Source organism: Carassius auratus, chromosome 15, assembly GCF_003368295.1.
Source record: "Carassius auratus strain Wakin chromosome 15, ASM336829v1, whole genome shotgun sequence".
NCBI lineage: Eukaryota > Metazoa > Chordata > Actinopteri > Cypriniformes > Cyprinidae > Carassius > Carassius auratus.
Genome location: NC_039257.1, coordinates 24,526,897 through 24,544,422, shown reverse-complemented (window position 1 = coordinate 24,544,422; position 17,526 = coordinate 24,526,897). Strand labels below are relative to the sequence as shown.

The 17,526-nt window shown below is 35.5% G+C and overlaps 2 protein-coding genes and 1 long non-coding RNA gene across 5 annotated transcripts in view; 1 reads left to right on the top strand and 2 right to left on the bottom strand.

The window, feature by feature from the left end:
- The window catches only part of LOC113115415 (tyrosine-protein kinase receptor UFO-like), a 1,029,470-nt gene that overhangs the window by 98,850 nt on the left and 913,094 nt on the right, over positions 1 to 17,526 (bottom strand). The window lies entirely within an intron of this gene.
- The window catches only part of LOC113115449 (uncharacterized), a 52,132-nt gene that overhangs the window by 6,354 nt on the left and 28,252 nt on the right, over positions 1 to 17,526 (top strand). The window lies entirely within an intron of this gene.
- LOC113115436 (uncharacterized) lies at positions 5,633 to 7,815 on the bottom strand. The gene is made up of 4 exons (XM_026283007.1): positions 7,284 to 7,815; positions 6,461 to 6,644; positions 6,031 to 6,247; positions 5,633 to 5,918 (listed from the first exon to the last, which is right to left on the bottom strand). Exons 1-4 carry the CDS (start codon positions 7,554 to 7,556, stop codon positions 5,648 to 5,650), a joined length of 945 nt encoding a protein of 314 aa, XP_026138792.1. The 5' UTR covers positions 7,557 to 7,815; the 3' UTR covers positions 5,633 to 5,647.

The window sequence follows — 17,526 nt, the reverse complement described above, 5'->3', positions numbered from 1 at the left end:
CAATTAAAGTGATCTGCTCGTGCTGAGCGGTGCAGTCGCCATCCACAACAAACTGGTATCTAATCAGTAGAGCCTCGCTCCGGCCCACTTTTACAGCCGTTTGGTGGGGCGGCTCCTGATCGGCCTGTAATGCGTGTGCGTCCGTGGCTGTGCTGTTTTATGGTCCAGACAGACAGAGCGAAGACTGATTAGAGCCGGAACAGCTGCTTATGAGATCCTGACATGACAGACCTCTTTCTGGATTTAGGAGCATTATGGAAATGTGCTTGTCAACACATCCACTTCCCCGTTTAGATCCAGCGTGTGGAGTTTTTAATCACTGTCCTCTCTCGTGATCTCTCTCGAACGACGCAAGACTTCGGATTAGTCTTACTTTAAGAATCACTGCGATACACTTTATAGTTTTCTTTTAAATACATTTTAATTTACAGTACTGACATTGTTTTTTTAAAAGTCTCTTCTGCTCACCAAGACTGCATTAATAAAAACAATGGTTTTGTCAAATATTACAATTTGAAATAACTGTTTCTGTGTGAATATATGTTAAAATGTCATTTATTTCTTTGATGCAACTTTGACCTGAATTTTTCGGATCATGTGTCATCAAAGCTTGGCAACTATTGGTCACCAAACACAGAAACCATATATTCTCACAACTGTGTGTTGTATTCATGTTTGATCATTCTGCTTTTTATTCAGCTTAGCTACAGCGCTAGCTGGACCGCTTTATCCATTTTAGGGATTTCCTGGCACATCACAATGTATTACCTCTATGAGTCCGTTTTGAACTTTCTGTGCTCGAGAGCGCCCCCCAGCTTCGAGTATGACTGAAAACACACACTGCTTGAGAGTGTTTGGCGCTCTGTAATGTTCACATCTCTTCATTTCGGATGCAAAGAAACATCAGGTCATGCAAAGACCTTTCATGTCTCTTTGCATTTAAATCTAGATTTATTCATTCTAGCCCTTGATTAAATTTGTACGTGAGCACACATGCATGAAAACAGTCTGCGAGACGAATTTACATTTTATTAATATTGGGGTGGACATGTCCCCTGAATCCCTGTGTATTCTACACCTAGGCTTACACTGATCATGTTTCCAGGTCATTTGAAGTCTTTATTTTGACGTAACAAAGGTGTTATATCTAAGTGTGTGAGTTGCTTACTTTTATTTATAATTCACTTTATTTATTTCTAATTTAGTAAAACTGTATTTTATTTCAGCAGTGTCAGGCGTGTGTTTTAATAACTTTGGATTAAATATTGTGATGCATTTATGGGCTTTATATCAGCCACCCCCTTCACCAAGATATTGGCAGCGGGCATCAAAAAATTGATCGAACTGATTAAAAGTCGAGCACTAAATTTGACTTGTACTTCAGTTTGTAATCACATTGTCAAATGCATTTCATTGCTCTCTGATGGCAGTGATGATGACTGAAGAGCTGACAGACCATCACATCGCTCACATCTGATCCAAAGCTTTTTCTCAGCAATCGCAGAGTCACGTGTCACAAACGCCGCTGTATTATCCACGAAGGCTGTGTGTCATTATGCATCTAATGGATTTCATTCGACTGAAGCTGTGTGTGGATGTGTGTATTCCAGTATTATGACAAGCACTTCATCAATACATACTCTAATGAAGAAGTGTGAAACATGAACCAGATCAGTCCACAATCAATGTATATCCTCAGCTGATAAAATAAGGGGAAAATAACTTCAACAGTATTATTTATGGGTAGCAAACTAGCAATAACGTTACAATCATTCGCGTCTGTCAGATTTTCCTACTTTCCCTGCTCTTATTGTGAGCCGTTTGATTGAGATATTGATATCTGTGTTTTATGTTCTAGTTTTTATTTCCCTTATGCTGTTTAATCATGCACTCTGGCTCCATTGTACTTCCCCTGTGCCGTTTCTCTACAGATAGACAGATTGTTGACATCACTCACTGCGTAAGAGCTTTGAAAGAGTACAAGTGTTTGAAAGCTGGTTAATTTGCAGCCGTACACACGGGCAGGGAAGTGTGTGGGTGCCATGTTTACTCTTCAGACCCAAATGAATCAGGCTGATAAATTATGGACAAGAGATTGTTATGACTTCCACATCAGTCCATTTGCTATTTTCACCAAACTGCCCAGTGTAGACCTTTGAAAGGCTTATTAGAGGTGAAGTAAAAAAGCAGCGCACACTTCTAACATGATTGTGTGTTTGGGGTGTGTTTTCATGTTTTCATTCAGTGTGATTACAGAGTTTCCTGAGGGATTCTGGGAGACTGCCTCGCCACCCTTTTGACTCAAAAACAATATTTGATGATATTTATGATACTCCTGCTATAGTAACAAAGCGGCTCATTTTGAACCTTTTAGGCAACATACAAAAAAACAACTGAATAATTCTAATAATAACAATTAAATTAAGTGTTGTAAAAATTAAATGAATTGTTCTTCATTGTTTTTATTACCAGTAAATTTACATGACTTTCCTGGTTTGTGATTTAAATGGTATTTAAATGATATTTTATTCACAAATAGCAATTTCTGCATAATAAAATATTTTAGAGCTTGACTAAATGTATATTCATTTGTAAGTAAATAAATCAAGATTATGAAATCAATCAGTCAATCAATCAATCAATCAATAAGAAATGTAAAGTATTTTAAAATATATTTTTCATTAAAAATTAAGTCATTTATTAATTATTTACATTAATTTGGATTTTATTTATTATTAAACATTTTTTTTTATTATATTGGGTTTTTAAGATCACGGAAGCCATGGTTCTTAAATTAAATAAATAAACAACATTAAGAAAATATAAGTAATTATTTTAAAAGTTTTTTTAAATAAGAAATTAATTTATTATTATTATTGTAATATATATTTTTTAAAGATCACAAAAGTCATGTTTCTTTAAATTAATTAATTAAATAATTGTGAAAGGGAAAATAATTCATTAAAACATTCGCTTTCATCTTACTGGACGTCTTCATTTTTAGCTGATTTTGCATATTTTCAACTGTTTAGTCTTATTTTAATTAATTTCAATCTGTCTTGTGGCCCCCCCCCCCATTTGAGAACTATGGAGGACTCCTTATAATCCCTCATAAGAAAATGTTGTACATTTTAAAGTTAAATTAAACAGTCTGGTGCACTTTGAGAGAAAATGAGAGTTCAGATCTCTATCAAAGACCAAACTGAACTGAACAGAATACAAATTAAATAAAGTATTTGCATTGACTTGTGTCTATGCATTGTCTTGCATGTTTTGTTGTTATAGTGTCTCACATTACACTCACATTGCCAAACAATTTGCATAATTATAATTCAGAAATATTACTATAGTTATGCAACTGCATTGTAAAATAAAAATGAATTTAATAATTATATGGATAATATTTGTAAATTTCAGTAAAAAAAAAAAAAAAAAAAAAAAAACATTATTGGTATTAAAGGGGTGGTAAAACACGGTTTTTCGAAGGCTTGATTGTGTTTGTGGGGTGCACTGTAACATATGTTCATGCTTCGTTTTTTAAAAAAATGCATTATTTTTCATATATTTTACCTTTACTCTACACTGCTCTGTCCCTCCTTGTAAAACGGTCTGATGGTTTCCGGGTTCCATGAAGCCAGTCCCACAAAAATAGCAATGGGCTCAGATTGGTTAGCTGGCCCAGTGTGTTGTGATTCGCTAACCGCCTAGCGAATCACAACACACTGGGTGTGTTTTTCGGTAACGTCATGCCCCTTACCTTTACCAGTAGTCTGTGCTTTGGGGGTATTAGAAACAATGGCGTCAATAAAACCTAATCGGACCCAGAAAATTTTGATGAAGATGATCGAGCATTTCCTGTTCAAGAACGGCTGTTAAATGACGTTTCAGAATGTTATGTTTTTTATTGTTGTGATCTAATACTTTTTTAGATACGCTGTTATTTAATTGTACTAATTATAATAGTTGATGTTGAATTTATAACAATAATAAGTGTTTGTCTATTAACAAAAGTATTCAAGAACCTTTTTTATTTAAAAAATATATATATTTTATTAGGTGTACATGTAATAACTGTGCAAAAATGCCAACTGAAGAGGAAAACATCTGCTGCAAAGAAATACAGAAGGTAGTGTAATAAGCTAGTACCAAAATTATGCATAACGTGTTAATAGTTCTGTATAATCCTTTTTTCATATTTAAAAGATGAACATAGGTTAATTCTACAGTATGTTCTCATTATCTTACATTACTGTTTAGGTTGTAAAACGAATTATGGAGGTTCCAGACCCTCCTAAATGTATGGTTGAGCATCCAGGTTTTGAACCAAACTGCTTAAATCCGTATACTTTGCAAAATATCAATAATATTTACAGAGCCGACTATGGACCAGTGAGACGCAGAAATGAAGAGGAGTAAGTATTTATTAAATTTAATGAAATTATGTTGTGTAAAATAATATAAATAAAAAACAAATATATATATATATATATGTATGTATGTATGTATGTATGTATATATATATATATATATATATATATATTTACACAAGACATGTTATTCAAAGACAAAAATTAAATCAAAATATCAATTTTTATCAAACATATTTTCACATCACATATACATGTTTCCAATATACCACTGGTTTTATACACAATATTGAGGTTTTCTGTTCCTGCCATAGGCGCTTCCGTTATCTGGCCTATCGCAGCTTTGTCAGCTGGTGCTGGGGCTACCTAGGACGTAGTGTGAGGGTTGTCATCCCCTCATGTGTTGTTAACCGGATCCGCCTACAGTTTCCTGATCCAGCGGGACAGTATGTTGGGTTCCGGCCACCCCTCGACTGAATCGTGACACCTGCTGGGCAATCACCTCTTCTTTGGAAGGTTTTTCATACTGTGATGACAGAGGAGGTGGAATGGGGATTGCATGCAGCTCTTCCGCATATGGCTTGGGGTCCACAAAGACTTTATGTAACATAAGGCTCATAAGGTCATCGACATAGTCTGTAAAGAACAGAATACTGAGTCCCTCTATGGGTTTATATAATTACTGATAAATAATCTACCTTTGTTTTATAATTAACATTTGTGTAATATTTATAAATATTTTTTGTAAGCTTATATTTATTTCATTATAGCTTTTGTTATATTATTGTTAATAAAACATTTTACTACTTACTGTATGTTGGTTCTATTTTCACTGGCTTTGCTGTGCATTCTCCTTTTTTGGACTTTGGAAAAACGAACTTATACACAGCCTGTCCTTCAGTTGTTGTTGCCTGCTCACGGTTAGCATTTTCATTATAGTGCATTGCTGCAAGATACAGCCTGTAATCAGTGGACAATCCATAAAATATGAAAAGATTAGTAAACTGTATTGTGACAAATAAACAAACAATTCAGAATAAGAGACAAATGTTCAATCAATGATTATAATGGTTTCTTTCTTGCAAGAAAGGCTCACAGTCGCACAGTCAGTCAAGAGAATGTGAGAGTGCTCGCCAAGATGGGAGGCTTTCTACCTCTTTATATCTCTGCTACTCATAACATAGATAACATAGGGCCACAGGCAAGGCTCCTAACCTATTTTACCTGTTTCTTCCTTATTAGGAAAGAACATTATTTATTATAGGGAAAGATTATTAATATTAATAAAATAATGAATAAAAAAAAACATTTCCATAAAAATTGTTAGAAACAATGTTTCCAAGTGGGGTACTCTCAACAATGGGCTGGCTCTGCCACTGTCTGTAGTAGTTACACTTTTCACAAAGCTGGGTGAATGCAACAAAAGTCCCCCTTCGTCTGCTCTGGACAACACACTTTGTCTTACAAATTGGACAGGACACAAACAGCTCTCGAAGACAGCTTTCAAAAACAATGTATTTGTTATCGCTGTGGTCGGGCTGTGGATCTATCCTAAGGCAATATAAAAAGAATAAATATTAGGAAGTTGCTTTCATGTTTTATATATATTTTTAAACACAAATGTATTATTAAAAAAGTGCGTAAATATGTATTTATATCTTACGCCAATTCTGATTCTTCAGTGACAACAGAATCTGGGTTATATGTGGAATCAGTGGGTTCGACATTTAATTCTGATTCTTCTTCCTCATCTAACACCAGACGAGGTCTCTTACTGGGCCTGAAGACTGAGCCCCTTACTGGTGTTGAAGACAGCTGCACATCAGGAAACATGTCAGTTGTTTGGGTGCCCACATCATGACCATATGTTGCCTGAATGCCTACAAGTACAAAAAAAAAAAAGTAAAAATACAATTACTCATAACCATCGGTCATGCTATTACAATTTTTTTTACAGTGAGAAACATAAGCCACTTTCTAATACACATACGTTTCAGTAGCCGGTATAACAATTATAATAAAAAAAAGACAATATGTACTAGAACTGCATATGATAAAGTAACACAAACACATTTAATGTCTGTATTTCATACCTTTGCTCCTTAAGTGGAAACTGCTCAATGTACCCATTGAAAGTTGTGTGTCCACTGATCGCATCTTCGGCTTTATCTCTGTGGCTACAGTTTCGGTCTCTATAGGGTCTGACTGACATCCAACTTCATGAAGTGTAGATGTAGTGGGGAGCTCTTGGGAACTCGCACCCTGCTGAGATGTTGTCTGTAAGAAATAATGACAATATGTAATCAATGATCAAATTACAGCTTAAAACATACATTTGACATGTAAAAATAGTAAGAAAAAATTACTGGATAATAATCATTGGACCACAAAAAATAAGCTTCATAAGCAAGATTTTCATATAATTGTTCTGACAAATTGTATTAGTCCTCAAAGGGATTTTTTTGATTAAAGAGTGAAGATCTATAGTAATCGGTACTGAATGGAATCGTTACTTTTGTATTTTTAGAACGCTTATAACCAAATATCTGTCGCTATAACTATTAACCCAAAACGAACACTAAACATTGGCTTTACTATAGTAGCCAAATCAAACACAGAACCATGTTTAGCATGCCTGCAGATAAACAAACATGTAGATAAACAATACATAAACGCTCTAATCAAAGAATAATATACACTAATTCCAAGTTCGTTGTTGAGATTAAGAAAAAAAGTTCGTAACGTTAAGGTGTTTGTCGCATTAAGTATGAATAAGCATTTAACTAACTGGTTTGCAGAGCCAAACAGCGTTGTTATTTGTTCACTTCCTTGATACAACGCACAATTAGCAATACAGCCAATACCAATACAAACCAATACAGTAAAACACATCGACGAAAAATAAGTCATACTTACAGCTTGTGGCCCGTAAACAGCTTCTGTTTTTAAAGTTGGAACTGCTCCATCTTTCAGGACAAGCCGTTGGGCGAATCCTGCATTGAACTCGCGAAGATTGTGGAAGCTTTCCTCCGTAAAATGTGCAGCACAGAGAGCGAGATTTGGGTAATAATTTTGAGGGACCGAGTTAAAAATAAATTTTAACCATTGATCCCTAACTTCCCCGTCCCTAGGAAGGCTGAACAAAGTGGACCTGCAATCCGGATGAAAATAACAGCGTTTCGTCGGCATCGCGGCAAAAATACTCCAGCATACAACAACTCTTCTCAATCTCCACAGCAATATAAAATGGCCTCGCCCCCCACCTAATCTATTATTCTCGGAGGAGGGGTTTATGTAAATATTGGGCTTAGTGACGTCAGCAACCCTGAAGGAATGTCGTGTAGTCCCTACCGGCCGTTTGCTGTAGTCCTTAGAAATGGATTTCTTTAAAAGCAAATATCTCCCTTTGCTTAAAACTTTGAACGTTGTAACTTTGCAGATGTTGTTTATGCTCAAACAGGAAAATTACACACTAGCTAAAGTTTGAAAAGTGAAATCGTGTTTTATCACCCCTTTAATTGTTTTGCTTGCAACAGTTAGATTCTCAAGCTTTTATTTTGCCTTAAACAAATTAGTGTGAACTGTGCCACTGAAAACACCAGATCACAAGCTACATGTGTGTAAATGAGCACAGTGCCATGCTTCACTCTCAAACACAGCATGATAGACTGTATACTTAATTAATTAAATCACAGCCTTTTGTGATTGGATAATTTCACAAAGCCATTTTGTAATTTACATTTTATTTGGATTGAAAGAAGCATCACCATAAAAACAGTGCAAAATTCAACATTAGAGATTTAAACTATTTAAAATCTGTGGGGAAATAAATACATAAGTTCATTATGAAACTTTGGTAGTCCTTTTTTGTTGCTATATGTCGGTTGAAGACAGGATGTCCTATTTTGGTGTCTGCATTGAATTAAAATTATTTACTGTATATACACAGAAAGCATAATGAATGCAAGTAAAGTGTCTACTTTAAAGTATAAAATAACTTTTGTTAAACTAAAATGTCTATATATATATATATATATATAAAGTGAAGTGAAATACAGGTGAAATAATGATCCACAGTCATTCAGCATAACATATATTTTTGTAAAAATGGGGGGGTGGGGGGTATTACCTGTACTTATGAAAATATATGAAAGAATAATGATTAAAAACTGATAAATTGGTAAAACCTAGTGGTTGGAAGGATAGCGCCCAGTTTGTATATGAACTACACTGTTACACTGAATCATGTAAATTATATTTATTAAATGTATCTTTATTATCTGTATTAAACTCATATTTTTTTACACTTGAAAAGTCTTTGACCTATGTAGGTGTCTTAATCTTTGGCCATTTCATTTAACATAGATATTTGTCAGATTTGACAGCATATTTTATATGACATGACCCAAACTGAGGCTATCTATTAAACCTCATCTCTTTCCAGTGAAGATATAAACATGTCATTTTATTTCCTTTGTAACTGAAGCACGTATAGAAGCATGTTTTTCTCTAGCTCTTATTGCATCTCCAGAGAAGCACCTCTCGTCTTGCACATGTAGTGACCGGGCAAACCCGAGAGCAGACGCCACATGGCAGCATGGCGCTTCAGGCCAGATTGGATTGTTTTCTGTCCTGAGGAGAGAGAGAATGGGGGTCTTACTGTCCCTTCGAGCAGTGGACAGCGAGAGATATTCATAAAGGTGGGCTCATACATGAATAAGAATGACGAGTCCAGCTCTGATAACCCGCGGGTGCCCAGCGCTCGCATCCTGACAAAGACGGCTTTGTGAGCACTTATCCTGTCTGTACAGTGGCAGGAGCTCATACGGATAATCGCTCTAATCTAGTTAAGGTTAAAAGAGGGCCATGACTGAGAGCTGGCCTAACACATACAAATCTCTGCGCACAAATCCCATTTTAGGCCCAAACAAGAAAGGTGTCATATTGATTATTCTAATAGGAAGCTAGCAGCGCTGTCAACCTCCAGACAGATGGAGCGAGAGAAGAGAGAGAAGAAACAGATCACCAGGTTAATGCATGATGTGTATTCATGCACTACAGTCGTATAGTCCTAGCAATAGAGCAGAGATAATTGAGTAATAGGGCATCTTCCTGTTTTAATGCCATCTGAATGCCCTAGTGAATGGCTTAATGAGAGGAATGGCTCAATGTGGCAAGGCTCATGTACTAACCACTATAACACCAACCTTGCTGTTTTCCTAAAGATAAGGTGGTTATTGTAAGATAAACTTCCCATTTTGTTTTCTACTTTTGCCATTAGCACTGATGTTGTCACAATACTGGTGCTGTCAAACGATTTTTTTTTTTGAATAATATATGTGTATATAGTGTGTATATTTTATATATATATATATATATATATATATATATATATATATATATATATATATATATATATATATATATATATACATAAATTAGTGGTGGGCCGTAATCGGCGTTAACGTGCTGCGTTAACGCGAGACTCTTATCGGGCGATAAAAAAAATATCACCGTTAATCTCAAAGTTGGGTTGGGAGCTGGGTCTATACTAAGCAAGCTATGATGACTTTCACCTTGATATTTTATCTTTTTCACGTTTTTACGCCTTACCGCTTGTCGATTTAAACATTAAAGCATCCAAACACAAGACGGGGAAAAGCTGAACGGAGTAGCTGGTTACTGGTGTTCGGTGCTCACGAGAGAGAGAGAGAGACGTGTATCACGGACAGCGAAACTGAACCAAACTCTCTTCTGCGAAGAGAAAGGCGTCTCAAAACACTTGAACATCGAATTTGCTTATTTTTGCTCTTGTGCCGACAAATACATACAAAATATGTCAAAATATACACCTTGGAAATTATGCTCGAAAAAACTGTCAGTTATTTCTCAAGTGAAAGTAAACAGTTGAGGAAAAAATGGGATGTGTATTATATTGGATGAGTTCATCGTCTCTTAAAGGGACCGCGCCTAATTTAGCTACTGGCTGCTGTAATGTTAATCCAAGAAAATGAAAATGAAAATCACTCACTGCTCTTGACTGAATTAATTTGTAGTTTTAACAGTCAAACCAAAAATTATTCAGACACCAGATATATTTTTTGATATATATAGCAAAACTGTAATAATGTTAGCAATGTTGAAGGTGTCTGAATAAATGTAGGTTTGATTGTATATTTCATTTTTACATTGAAGACCATCCAGTGCTATTTTACATTTAATTATTTGGTTTCTGTACCTTGGCTTAAACATTGGTGTTAAACAGGAGTAATGTTGTTTGCACCTTGTGCAATGTGGAATTAGTTTACAGCTTTTTCAAGCACTTTTTGATGCATTTTGGAAACAGGAGATGAGCCCCTTTTCTAATGCACCACCTAGCTTGATAAACCCCTTCTCAAAGACTTACTGTTTGACAATTTTATTTGGGTAACACACATATTCTGAATGCCTTCGGCTGAATTCGAATGAGACATTTTAATCTAGATTAATCTAGATTAAAAAAATGAATATATGCCCACCACTAACAACTGTATATATATATATATATATATATATATATATATATATATATATATATATATATATATATATATATATATATATATATATATATATATACTGTATAAATACAGTATATATTTTGAAAATATTTACATGTATATAAAAAAGTCTACTTAATATATAAACAACCTATTTTTCTGAAATATGTGCATGCATGTTTGTGTATTTATATATACTTAATAAATATACACAGTACACACACATATATTATGTAAAAAAGATTAAAAAAGATTAAAAAGATTTACCCGTTTAAAAATGTATTTAAATATTTTGTTTGGGTTAAAGCATTGTGTGATATGGGGATTTGCATATTAACGCAGGTATCTGCATTTAAAATGTGAACAACAAAAACAGCTCATGTTGCTCGATATAGAACGTGTTGTTTTAAAGGTTTTTTATATTTATATGAGGTATGACTGAAGCAACATGAGCTGTTCACCGCGTTGATATGCAAATGTTAACATCTACATTTAATTTTGAATTTATTTAATATCTGTATATTTCTGATGAAGGGCACAGATAAATATGACATTTATTATAATGGGTTTATGTGAAGATTATTCTAAGTTCACTTAAATTAGAATTTGTTTTATTTAATTTTTTTATATACAGATGCCCTAACAAAGACGGACTGCACTGGATTATTTCCCTTAGCTGTTTTAATACTTTCTGCCCTGCACCTTGTGCTCTAGTTGAACAAATCAGAGTACATCAACGCTCACTTTAAATGCTGATCCAGAGTTTTTGATTAACTCATGCATCTTAGTGTGGCATCTATGGCAAACAGCCATGTAACATGAAGAGAGTCTGCTTGATTCACTCTCATAAAAGAGTCAAAGATCAAGATCAAGAAGATCACTGTAAAATAGATAAACATTAACATTTCAGAAAGAAACATAGCCATTTTAATGAAAATTTTATAAAATATCTGCAAGTGAACATAGATTATATCGATTTTAATTAATTCAGCTAATAAAAGTAAAAATATGTTTGTATTTATATATACACCTGTATTTTTTTGTAGTATCTTATTTTATCAGTTCACAAAACATATTTTTAAAGGTAAATACAAACTTACCTGTGGATCCACTGAAACCGGAACAGACCTCTGAACGAGCCATAATGTTTCTTTGTACTATTGTGACATGATTAAGACTGTTAGTATAGTTCATTATTTAATATGTTAGACAGTTTACACTTTCATGTAGGTATTGGTAAAGTTCTTTTAATATATATTAATAATATAACAGCCTCCTGATGCAAGGAAAAGCAACTTATTCTGGAGCCTGAGGGCAGAACGTAAAGTTAACATCATAACGCTGCAATAATGCACTTGTGTATTAGCCTAGTTTTTAATGTCTGCAAACATTGTCCAAGTAAAGTCAATCTTCATTTATAAAGCACTTTTTAAATAATTTTCCAAGATTACATAAAAAGAACCGACTAAAAACAACTATCCTAAATCATAATATTCCTGATTACATACTCAAACACTGAAAATAAATGTCTTAACTCTTCTTTTGAAATCATCAGTAGAGTGGATATAATCTTCAGTGGTAAACCATTCCACAGAAAAGACAACATAGTGGACATAGTCTAAGGTGAAGTCAACATATTATAAGAGCACTCAATAAGATTTGCAAGATAAGATGTCCAATTTCTTCAGTTTAAATTTGTGTGAACAATGTTAATAACATTGTAGTGGCAATTTTCCAAATTTCTAAACTTTCTCCTACATGCAGTCCCTCCAGAAAAACGCGGTTATGCGATTGCGTGATTTAATGCATAATCAGCCAAGGGCCGCATATTTATGCGGGGGTCGCATTTTTTCAAATACGCTGCATGCACTTTCGCCGCATAAATTGCCGATTTCAGGAAGCAAAATATGCGGAGGTAGCATGATTTCATAATAATAATAATTTTCGTTGCAAAAAAGTCACATATATCTTAGCAGAAAGTTGAAAAATGTTGCGTTTACTTCACACAATTAAATCGCCATTATTTCCCAATGGGAACATTATGAAGTGACGTAATTTCGCCACATGAACATCATCTGTGAAGCCCGTGGTGAAACCAGGGTGAAGGACGCAAATCATTTTCATCTGCCAACAAAAATAAGCACAAAAGACTGTGCGAAGCAGTTACCCGGTGTGTTACATGACAGTTGGGGCAAATTATTTTGAGAGAGGGATGAGGATGAGGATGAGGATGGCGAATGATAGGCCAGTGTTAGAGGCTACGCAGTTAGTTTTCATTTTCACAGTAAACTGTTGTAGTTTATTCAGAAGTTGATGCACCTCTACAGTTGTAAGATTGTACTTTTTTGTTACAGAATAGTACCAAAACCTTACAGTTGTAAGTATATTAGTAGTATGTAAAATAGTGCAGTAAGAGATTGCACTTTGCAATTCCTGTAAAACAGCATTTGTATATTTGTGTGTATATTTTATTTGTATTCATTTTTACAGAAGTTGTTGAATATTCCTTTAGTAAAGCTAGAGAACTTGTTTGACTCAATGTTTTGTATGTTTGAGCCATGTGTTAATTAAGGTCTGAAATAAAACAGAATTAGAACTTAAATATTATGTGATTTAGTATGCTTGCTTATCATAGGAAGTCATAAGAAATGACTCATTACAGTAAGGTAGTAGCCTCGTGAGAACAGGGTGTTGGGCGGGGGGGGGACACCTTTTTTTCTCTTTTTCATCAAACCGCAGTTTTTGCAAGTTCCCGCAATTTCATCGCATAAGATTGCAAAAATATTTTTTGAAGAAATTGTTTTTTTAAGAAAACCTGCATCAAAGTCAAGGATTTTTGCCCGCAACAATCACAAAAATAATCCGCGTTTTTCTGGAGGGACTGTACATGGGTTTGAGCTGTTTTGTCAGACTGTAGTTTCAGAGGATTTCTTTGGACGTCTTCACCTCATAAGTGCAACGCCATATTGTGTGAGCTACTGAGCAAAACTAGAAACCCATACATCAACGAGTGAGAACGGAAGGCGTTATTCTTGCAATATCATGTGCTTTGTACTGTAATGTTTTCTCAGCAGTGAATGAGACTTGAGGTAATCTGACAGTATTGAAGCCATCTCTCACCATGTCACTGCTTAGTCTCTGGTCTGCCTGAGCATGGCCTTGTGTTCTGAAAGAGGTGTGGCTTGGGAGAGTGATTTGTGTGTGTATGTGTGTTGGGTGGGGTGGGGGGGTCTTATTCTTTTAAGGCTAACTTGCTGTTGCTAGCCTCTCTAAAATCACCTACCCTACCTTTAAAGGGGTCATGAACTGAGATACAAAAATTCCCTTGATCTTTTGACATATAAGAAGTCATTGTACTATAAAAAACATCCTGTAAGTTTTAGAACTCAACATTTTCTCATTACTCTAAAAACAGCTTATATAGAAGGAATTTTTTACTCTATGATGTAATAGTGTAGCCAAGCAAACTGCCTGTTTAGCCCCACCCATAGATTCTAAAGCACTGCCTGTTTAGCCCCGCCTACAGATTTTAAAGTACTGCCTGTTTAACCCCGCCCTTAGATTCTACAGCACTGCCTGTTTAGCCCCACCCACAGATTCTAAAGCGCTGCCTGTTTAGCCCCACCCACAGATTCAAAAGCACTGCCTGTTTAGCCCCACCCACAGATACTAAAGCACTGCCTGTTTTATACATCACTGCCTGTTTTAGCCCCGCCCACGATTCTACATTGCTGCATGTTTAGCCCTGTCCACCGAGATCTGACAGTAATGATGTAACACAAGTGTGAGGAAAGCCTGTGTTATACTTTCCGCGTCCACGAGTCTGCTATGGACCGCTAGGTAGGCGTGATGTAAAAATCGCCATCAGAGAGTATGTACGGAAGCACAGAGAGGACGACCGAAGGCAGTGTGAAGAAGCCCGTTGCTACTCGAACCTGTACAATCCGTCAATAAAACAATATAAAGACAGCCAGATGTGCAATAATTCTGGGCATTGTTTGTTCACATGTCTGTTTGTGAGCAGACCATCAGCGTACATGTTTGGTTGTATAAATACAAGCAGTTCGCATCCGCACTGTCCATGTACACGTCTGGATTGCCCATGCAGAAAGTATAACACAAGCTTAACTGTTTTCATTACGTGGTCACTATTGCTTTGTCTGTTATTACAGATTGTTTGATATGTATTGAGTTATTTATGCATTTTTTACCTAAATCACAGCAGCATCCATCTATGAGGAATGTAGGCTGTCAAACATACACAACTATTAGCCAATCACAGCCGTGTGTGTTTACTTCAGAATCTACAATCCTCCACGTCTATTCAAACAGAGCATTCTGAAGAGAGGGCTTAAAACAGGACTTACTTATTTGAATTACTTCTTAATTCTGATGTTTTTTAATGTAAAAATCTTGATAACATTATAAGTGACCTCAGAAAACAGTACAGCATAAAAACAAAAAACAAAAGCAGTTCATGACCCTTTTAAATATGTTTTAAAGTCATAACATAATGTTGTGGGAGGATTGTGCGAAAATCTGAAATTGACATTCTGGCCCTGTAAATTATTATTTGTGTGAAAAGGAATAAAAGTTGCTGGCGTTTTACTGCCTCTAGTGTTCATTTAAACTGCAATTAATCAAGTTATCTATTGATTTTTGTCATATGGTCAAAATGACTTTGGGCCTCCCTGACTTAAACATTTATTTATTCCTTTTGGATCATTTACATTTTTTGATAACCTCTTTCTATTAAATGAACTTTTTAGCCTAAAATTAAAAGTGGGTCCCATTAACTCACCACACCTTGTCTTTCCAAACCCATAATAGCTCCAGAAAGAATAAATGAATGCCTCGGTCTGTGGGGCCCGGTGTTGTTTGGACCATCGCTCTTCAGAATATCTTCTTTTTTTGTTGTTCAGTAGACCAAGAATGAAATGAAATATTAGTTTACAATGACATTAAGGCGAGTAAATGGTAATCCCTTCAAACACTCGTCAGACGCATGAACACTTGCCTGGTCCAAACCCTGGCAGAAAGAGCAGCTCTGACCACACAGGAGAAGCTGAAGAAAGCTGTAGTCTTGTGTTGCCGTCTAACCCTCAAGCCTTTCTTTCTCTCCTTTTGTCTCCTATGATGGACCGGTGGAGAGTTTTCCTGGTTTGTAATGGATTTCGAATCTCTGCTGTGCTGGGATTATGCTAAGAGCCCAGTTTTGTTGTTTCTAAAGCTCTCTATCCCACCCTCTCTGGACTTGAGCTCTAAAAGAAGAAAGGTTTTGATCTGATTAAAGACTTACTGGCCAGCCTTTGCTATTATCAACCTGGCGGCAACCTTATACCAGCACGCTCTGTGTGTGTGTGTGTGTGTGTGTGTGTGTGTGTGTGTGTGTGTGTGTGTGTGTGTGTGTGCATCTGCCTGCCCCTCCTCTCTGAACAGTTTAACAGAAAAAGCAAAAGGGCCAGCAGTGCTATACACTCAGGAACACAATTTCAATTTCAATTCACTGCCGCTGCTAAGTACGTGATATGGAGATGACAATCAACCTTCTTGTCCTCCATTTTATTGCACAGCCAAGTCTATCAGTCTGCCACGCTCTCCTCGGCTCTCCTGTCATTTCCCTGCCACACAGGAAGCCGGAGAGACAGGAAGAGACATTGATGAGTGGATCATGTGGATGAAGGATGCATCTCTCCATTATCATCATCTCCTTTAATAAACCCACCATGATGTTTTTTTTAATCAGGAATCAGACAACATATGAGCACTCACTGACACAGTGGACAAGGCGTAATGTGACTTCTATTATTTTTTCATATTGCTTACAAACTCTGTTTATGAGTCTGTCTTCTCTGATTAGATGGAAACCTCTTTATTGGATCATAAAATATATATATATATATATATATATATATATATATATATATATATATATATATATATATATATATATATATATATATATATATATATATATATAGGTTTTTTTTTTCTTAAGATTCATTTGAAATATTTAGGACAATTATTGTTCTTTTGTTCTTCACTGAAATGCTCTGTTTTGCAGTTTGCCCTTTAAAGTGTCTCTGTTTTGGTTTTATGGATATTCAATTTCATGTAGTTTGTCATATAGCTGTTTGAGAATGTAGAAGTATCAGAAGTGGAAAAGTTCATGATATATTGAATTGTCACCACGTCTAAATACTGAGAAAATATTGAGAAAATTAAAGTTTATTATGAGAAAATAAAAGTGTTAAGAGTATCGGGGGATAACATTCCTTGGAATGTGGTGACTGACCAATCAGAATCAAGTATTCCAGAGTCCTGTAATAAAACAAATGATTGAAGACATTGTTATAACATGTTCATAGTTTAATGAACACACTTGTGGTTGCAGTGCAAACTGAGGGGAATTGACTTTCATTCAAGCTGGTTAAAAGCCATAAAAAAAATAAAAAAAAACTGGGGACAATGTAGATAATATTTAAAACAGCTCTGTATTTCTTTGACCAAGGGCCACCACTGGCCAAATGCATTCCCTATGAAATGGCCCTGCAGATCCTGCTTCTGTGTGGCGCTGCAAGGGTTAAAGTGGGCCAGAACTGAAGCACTGTCTATTAAAG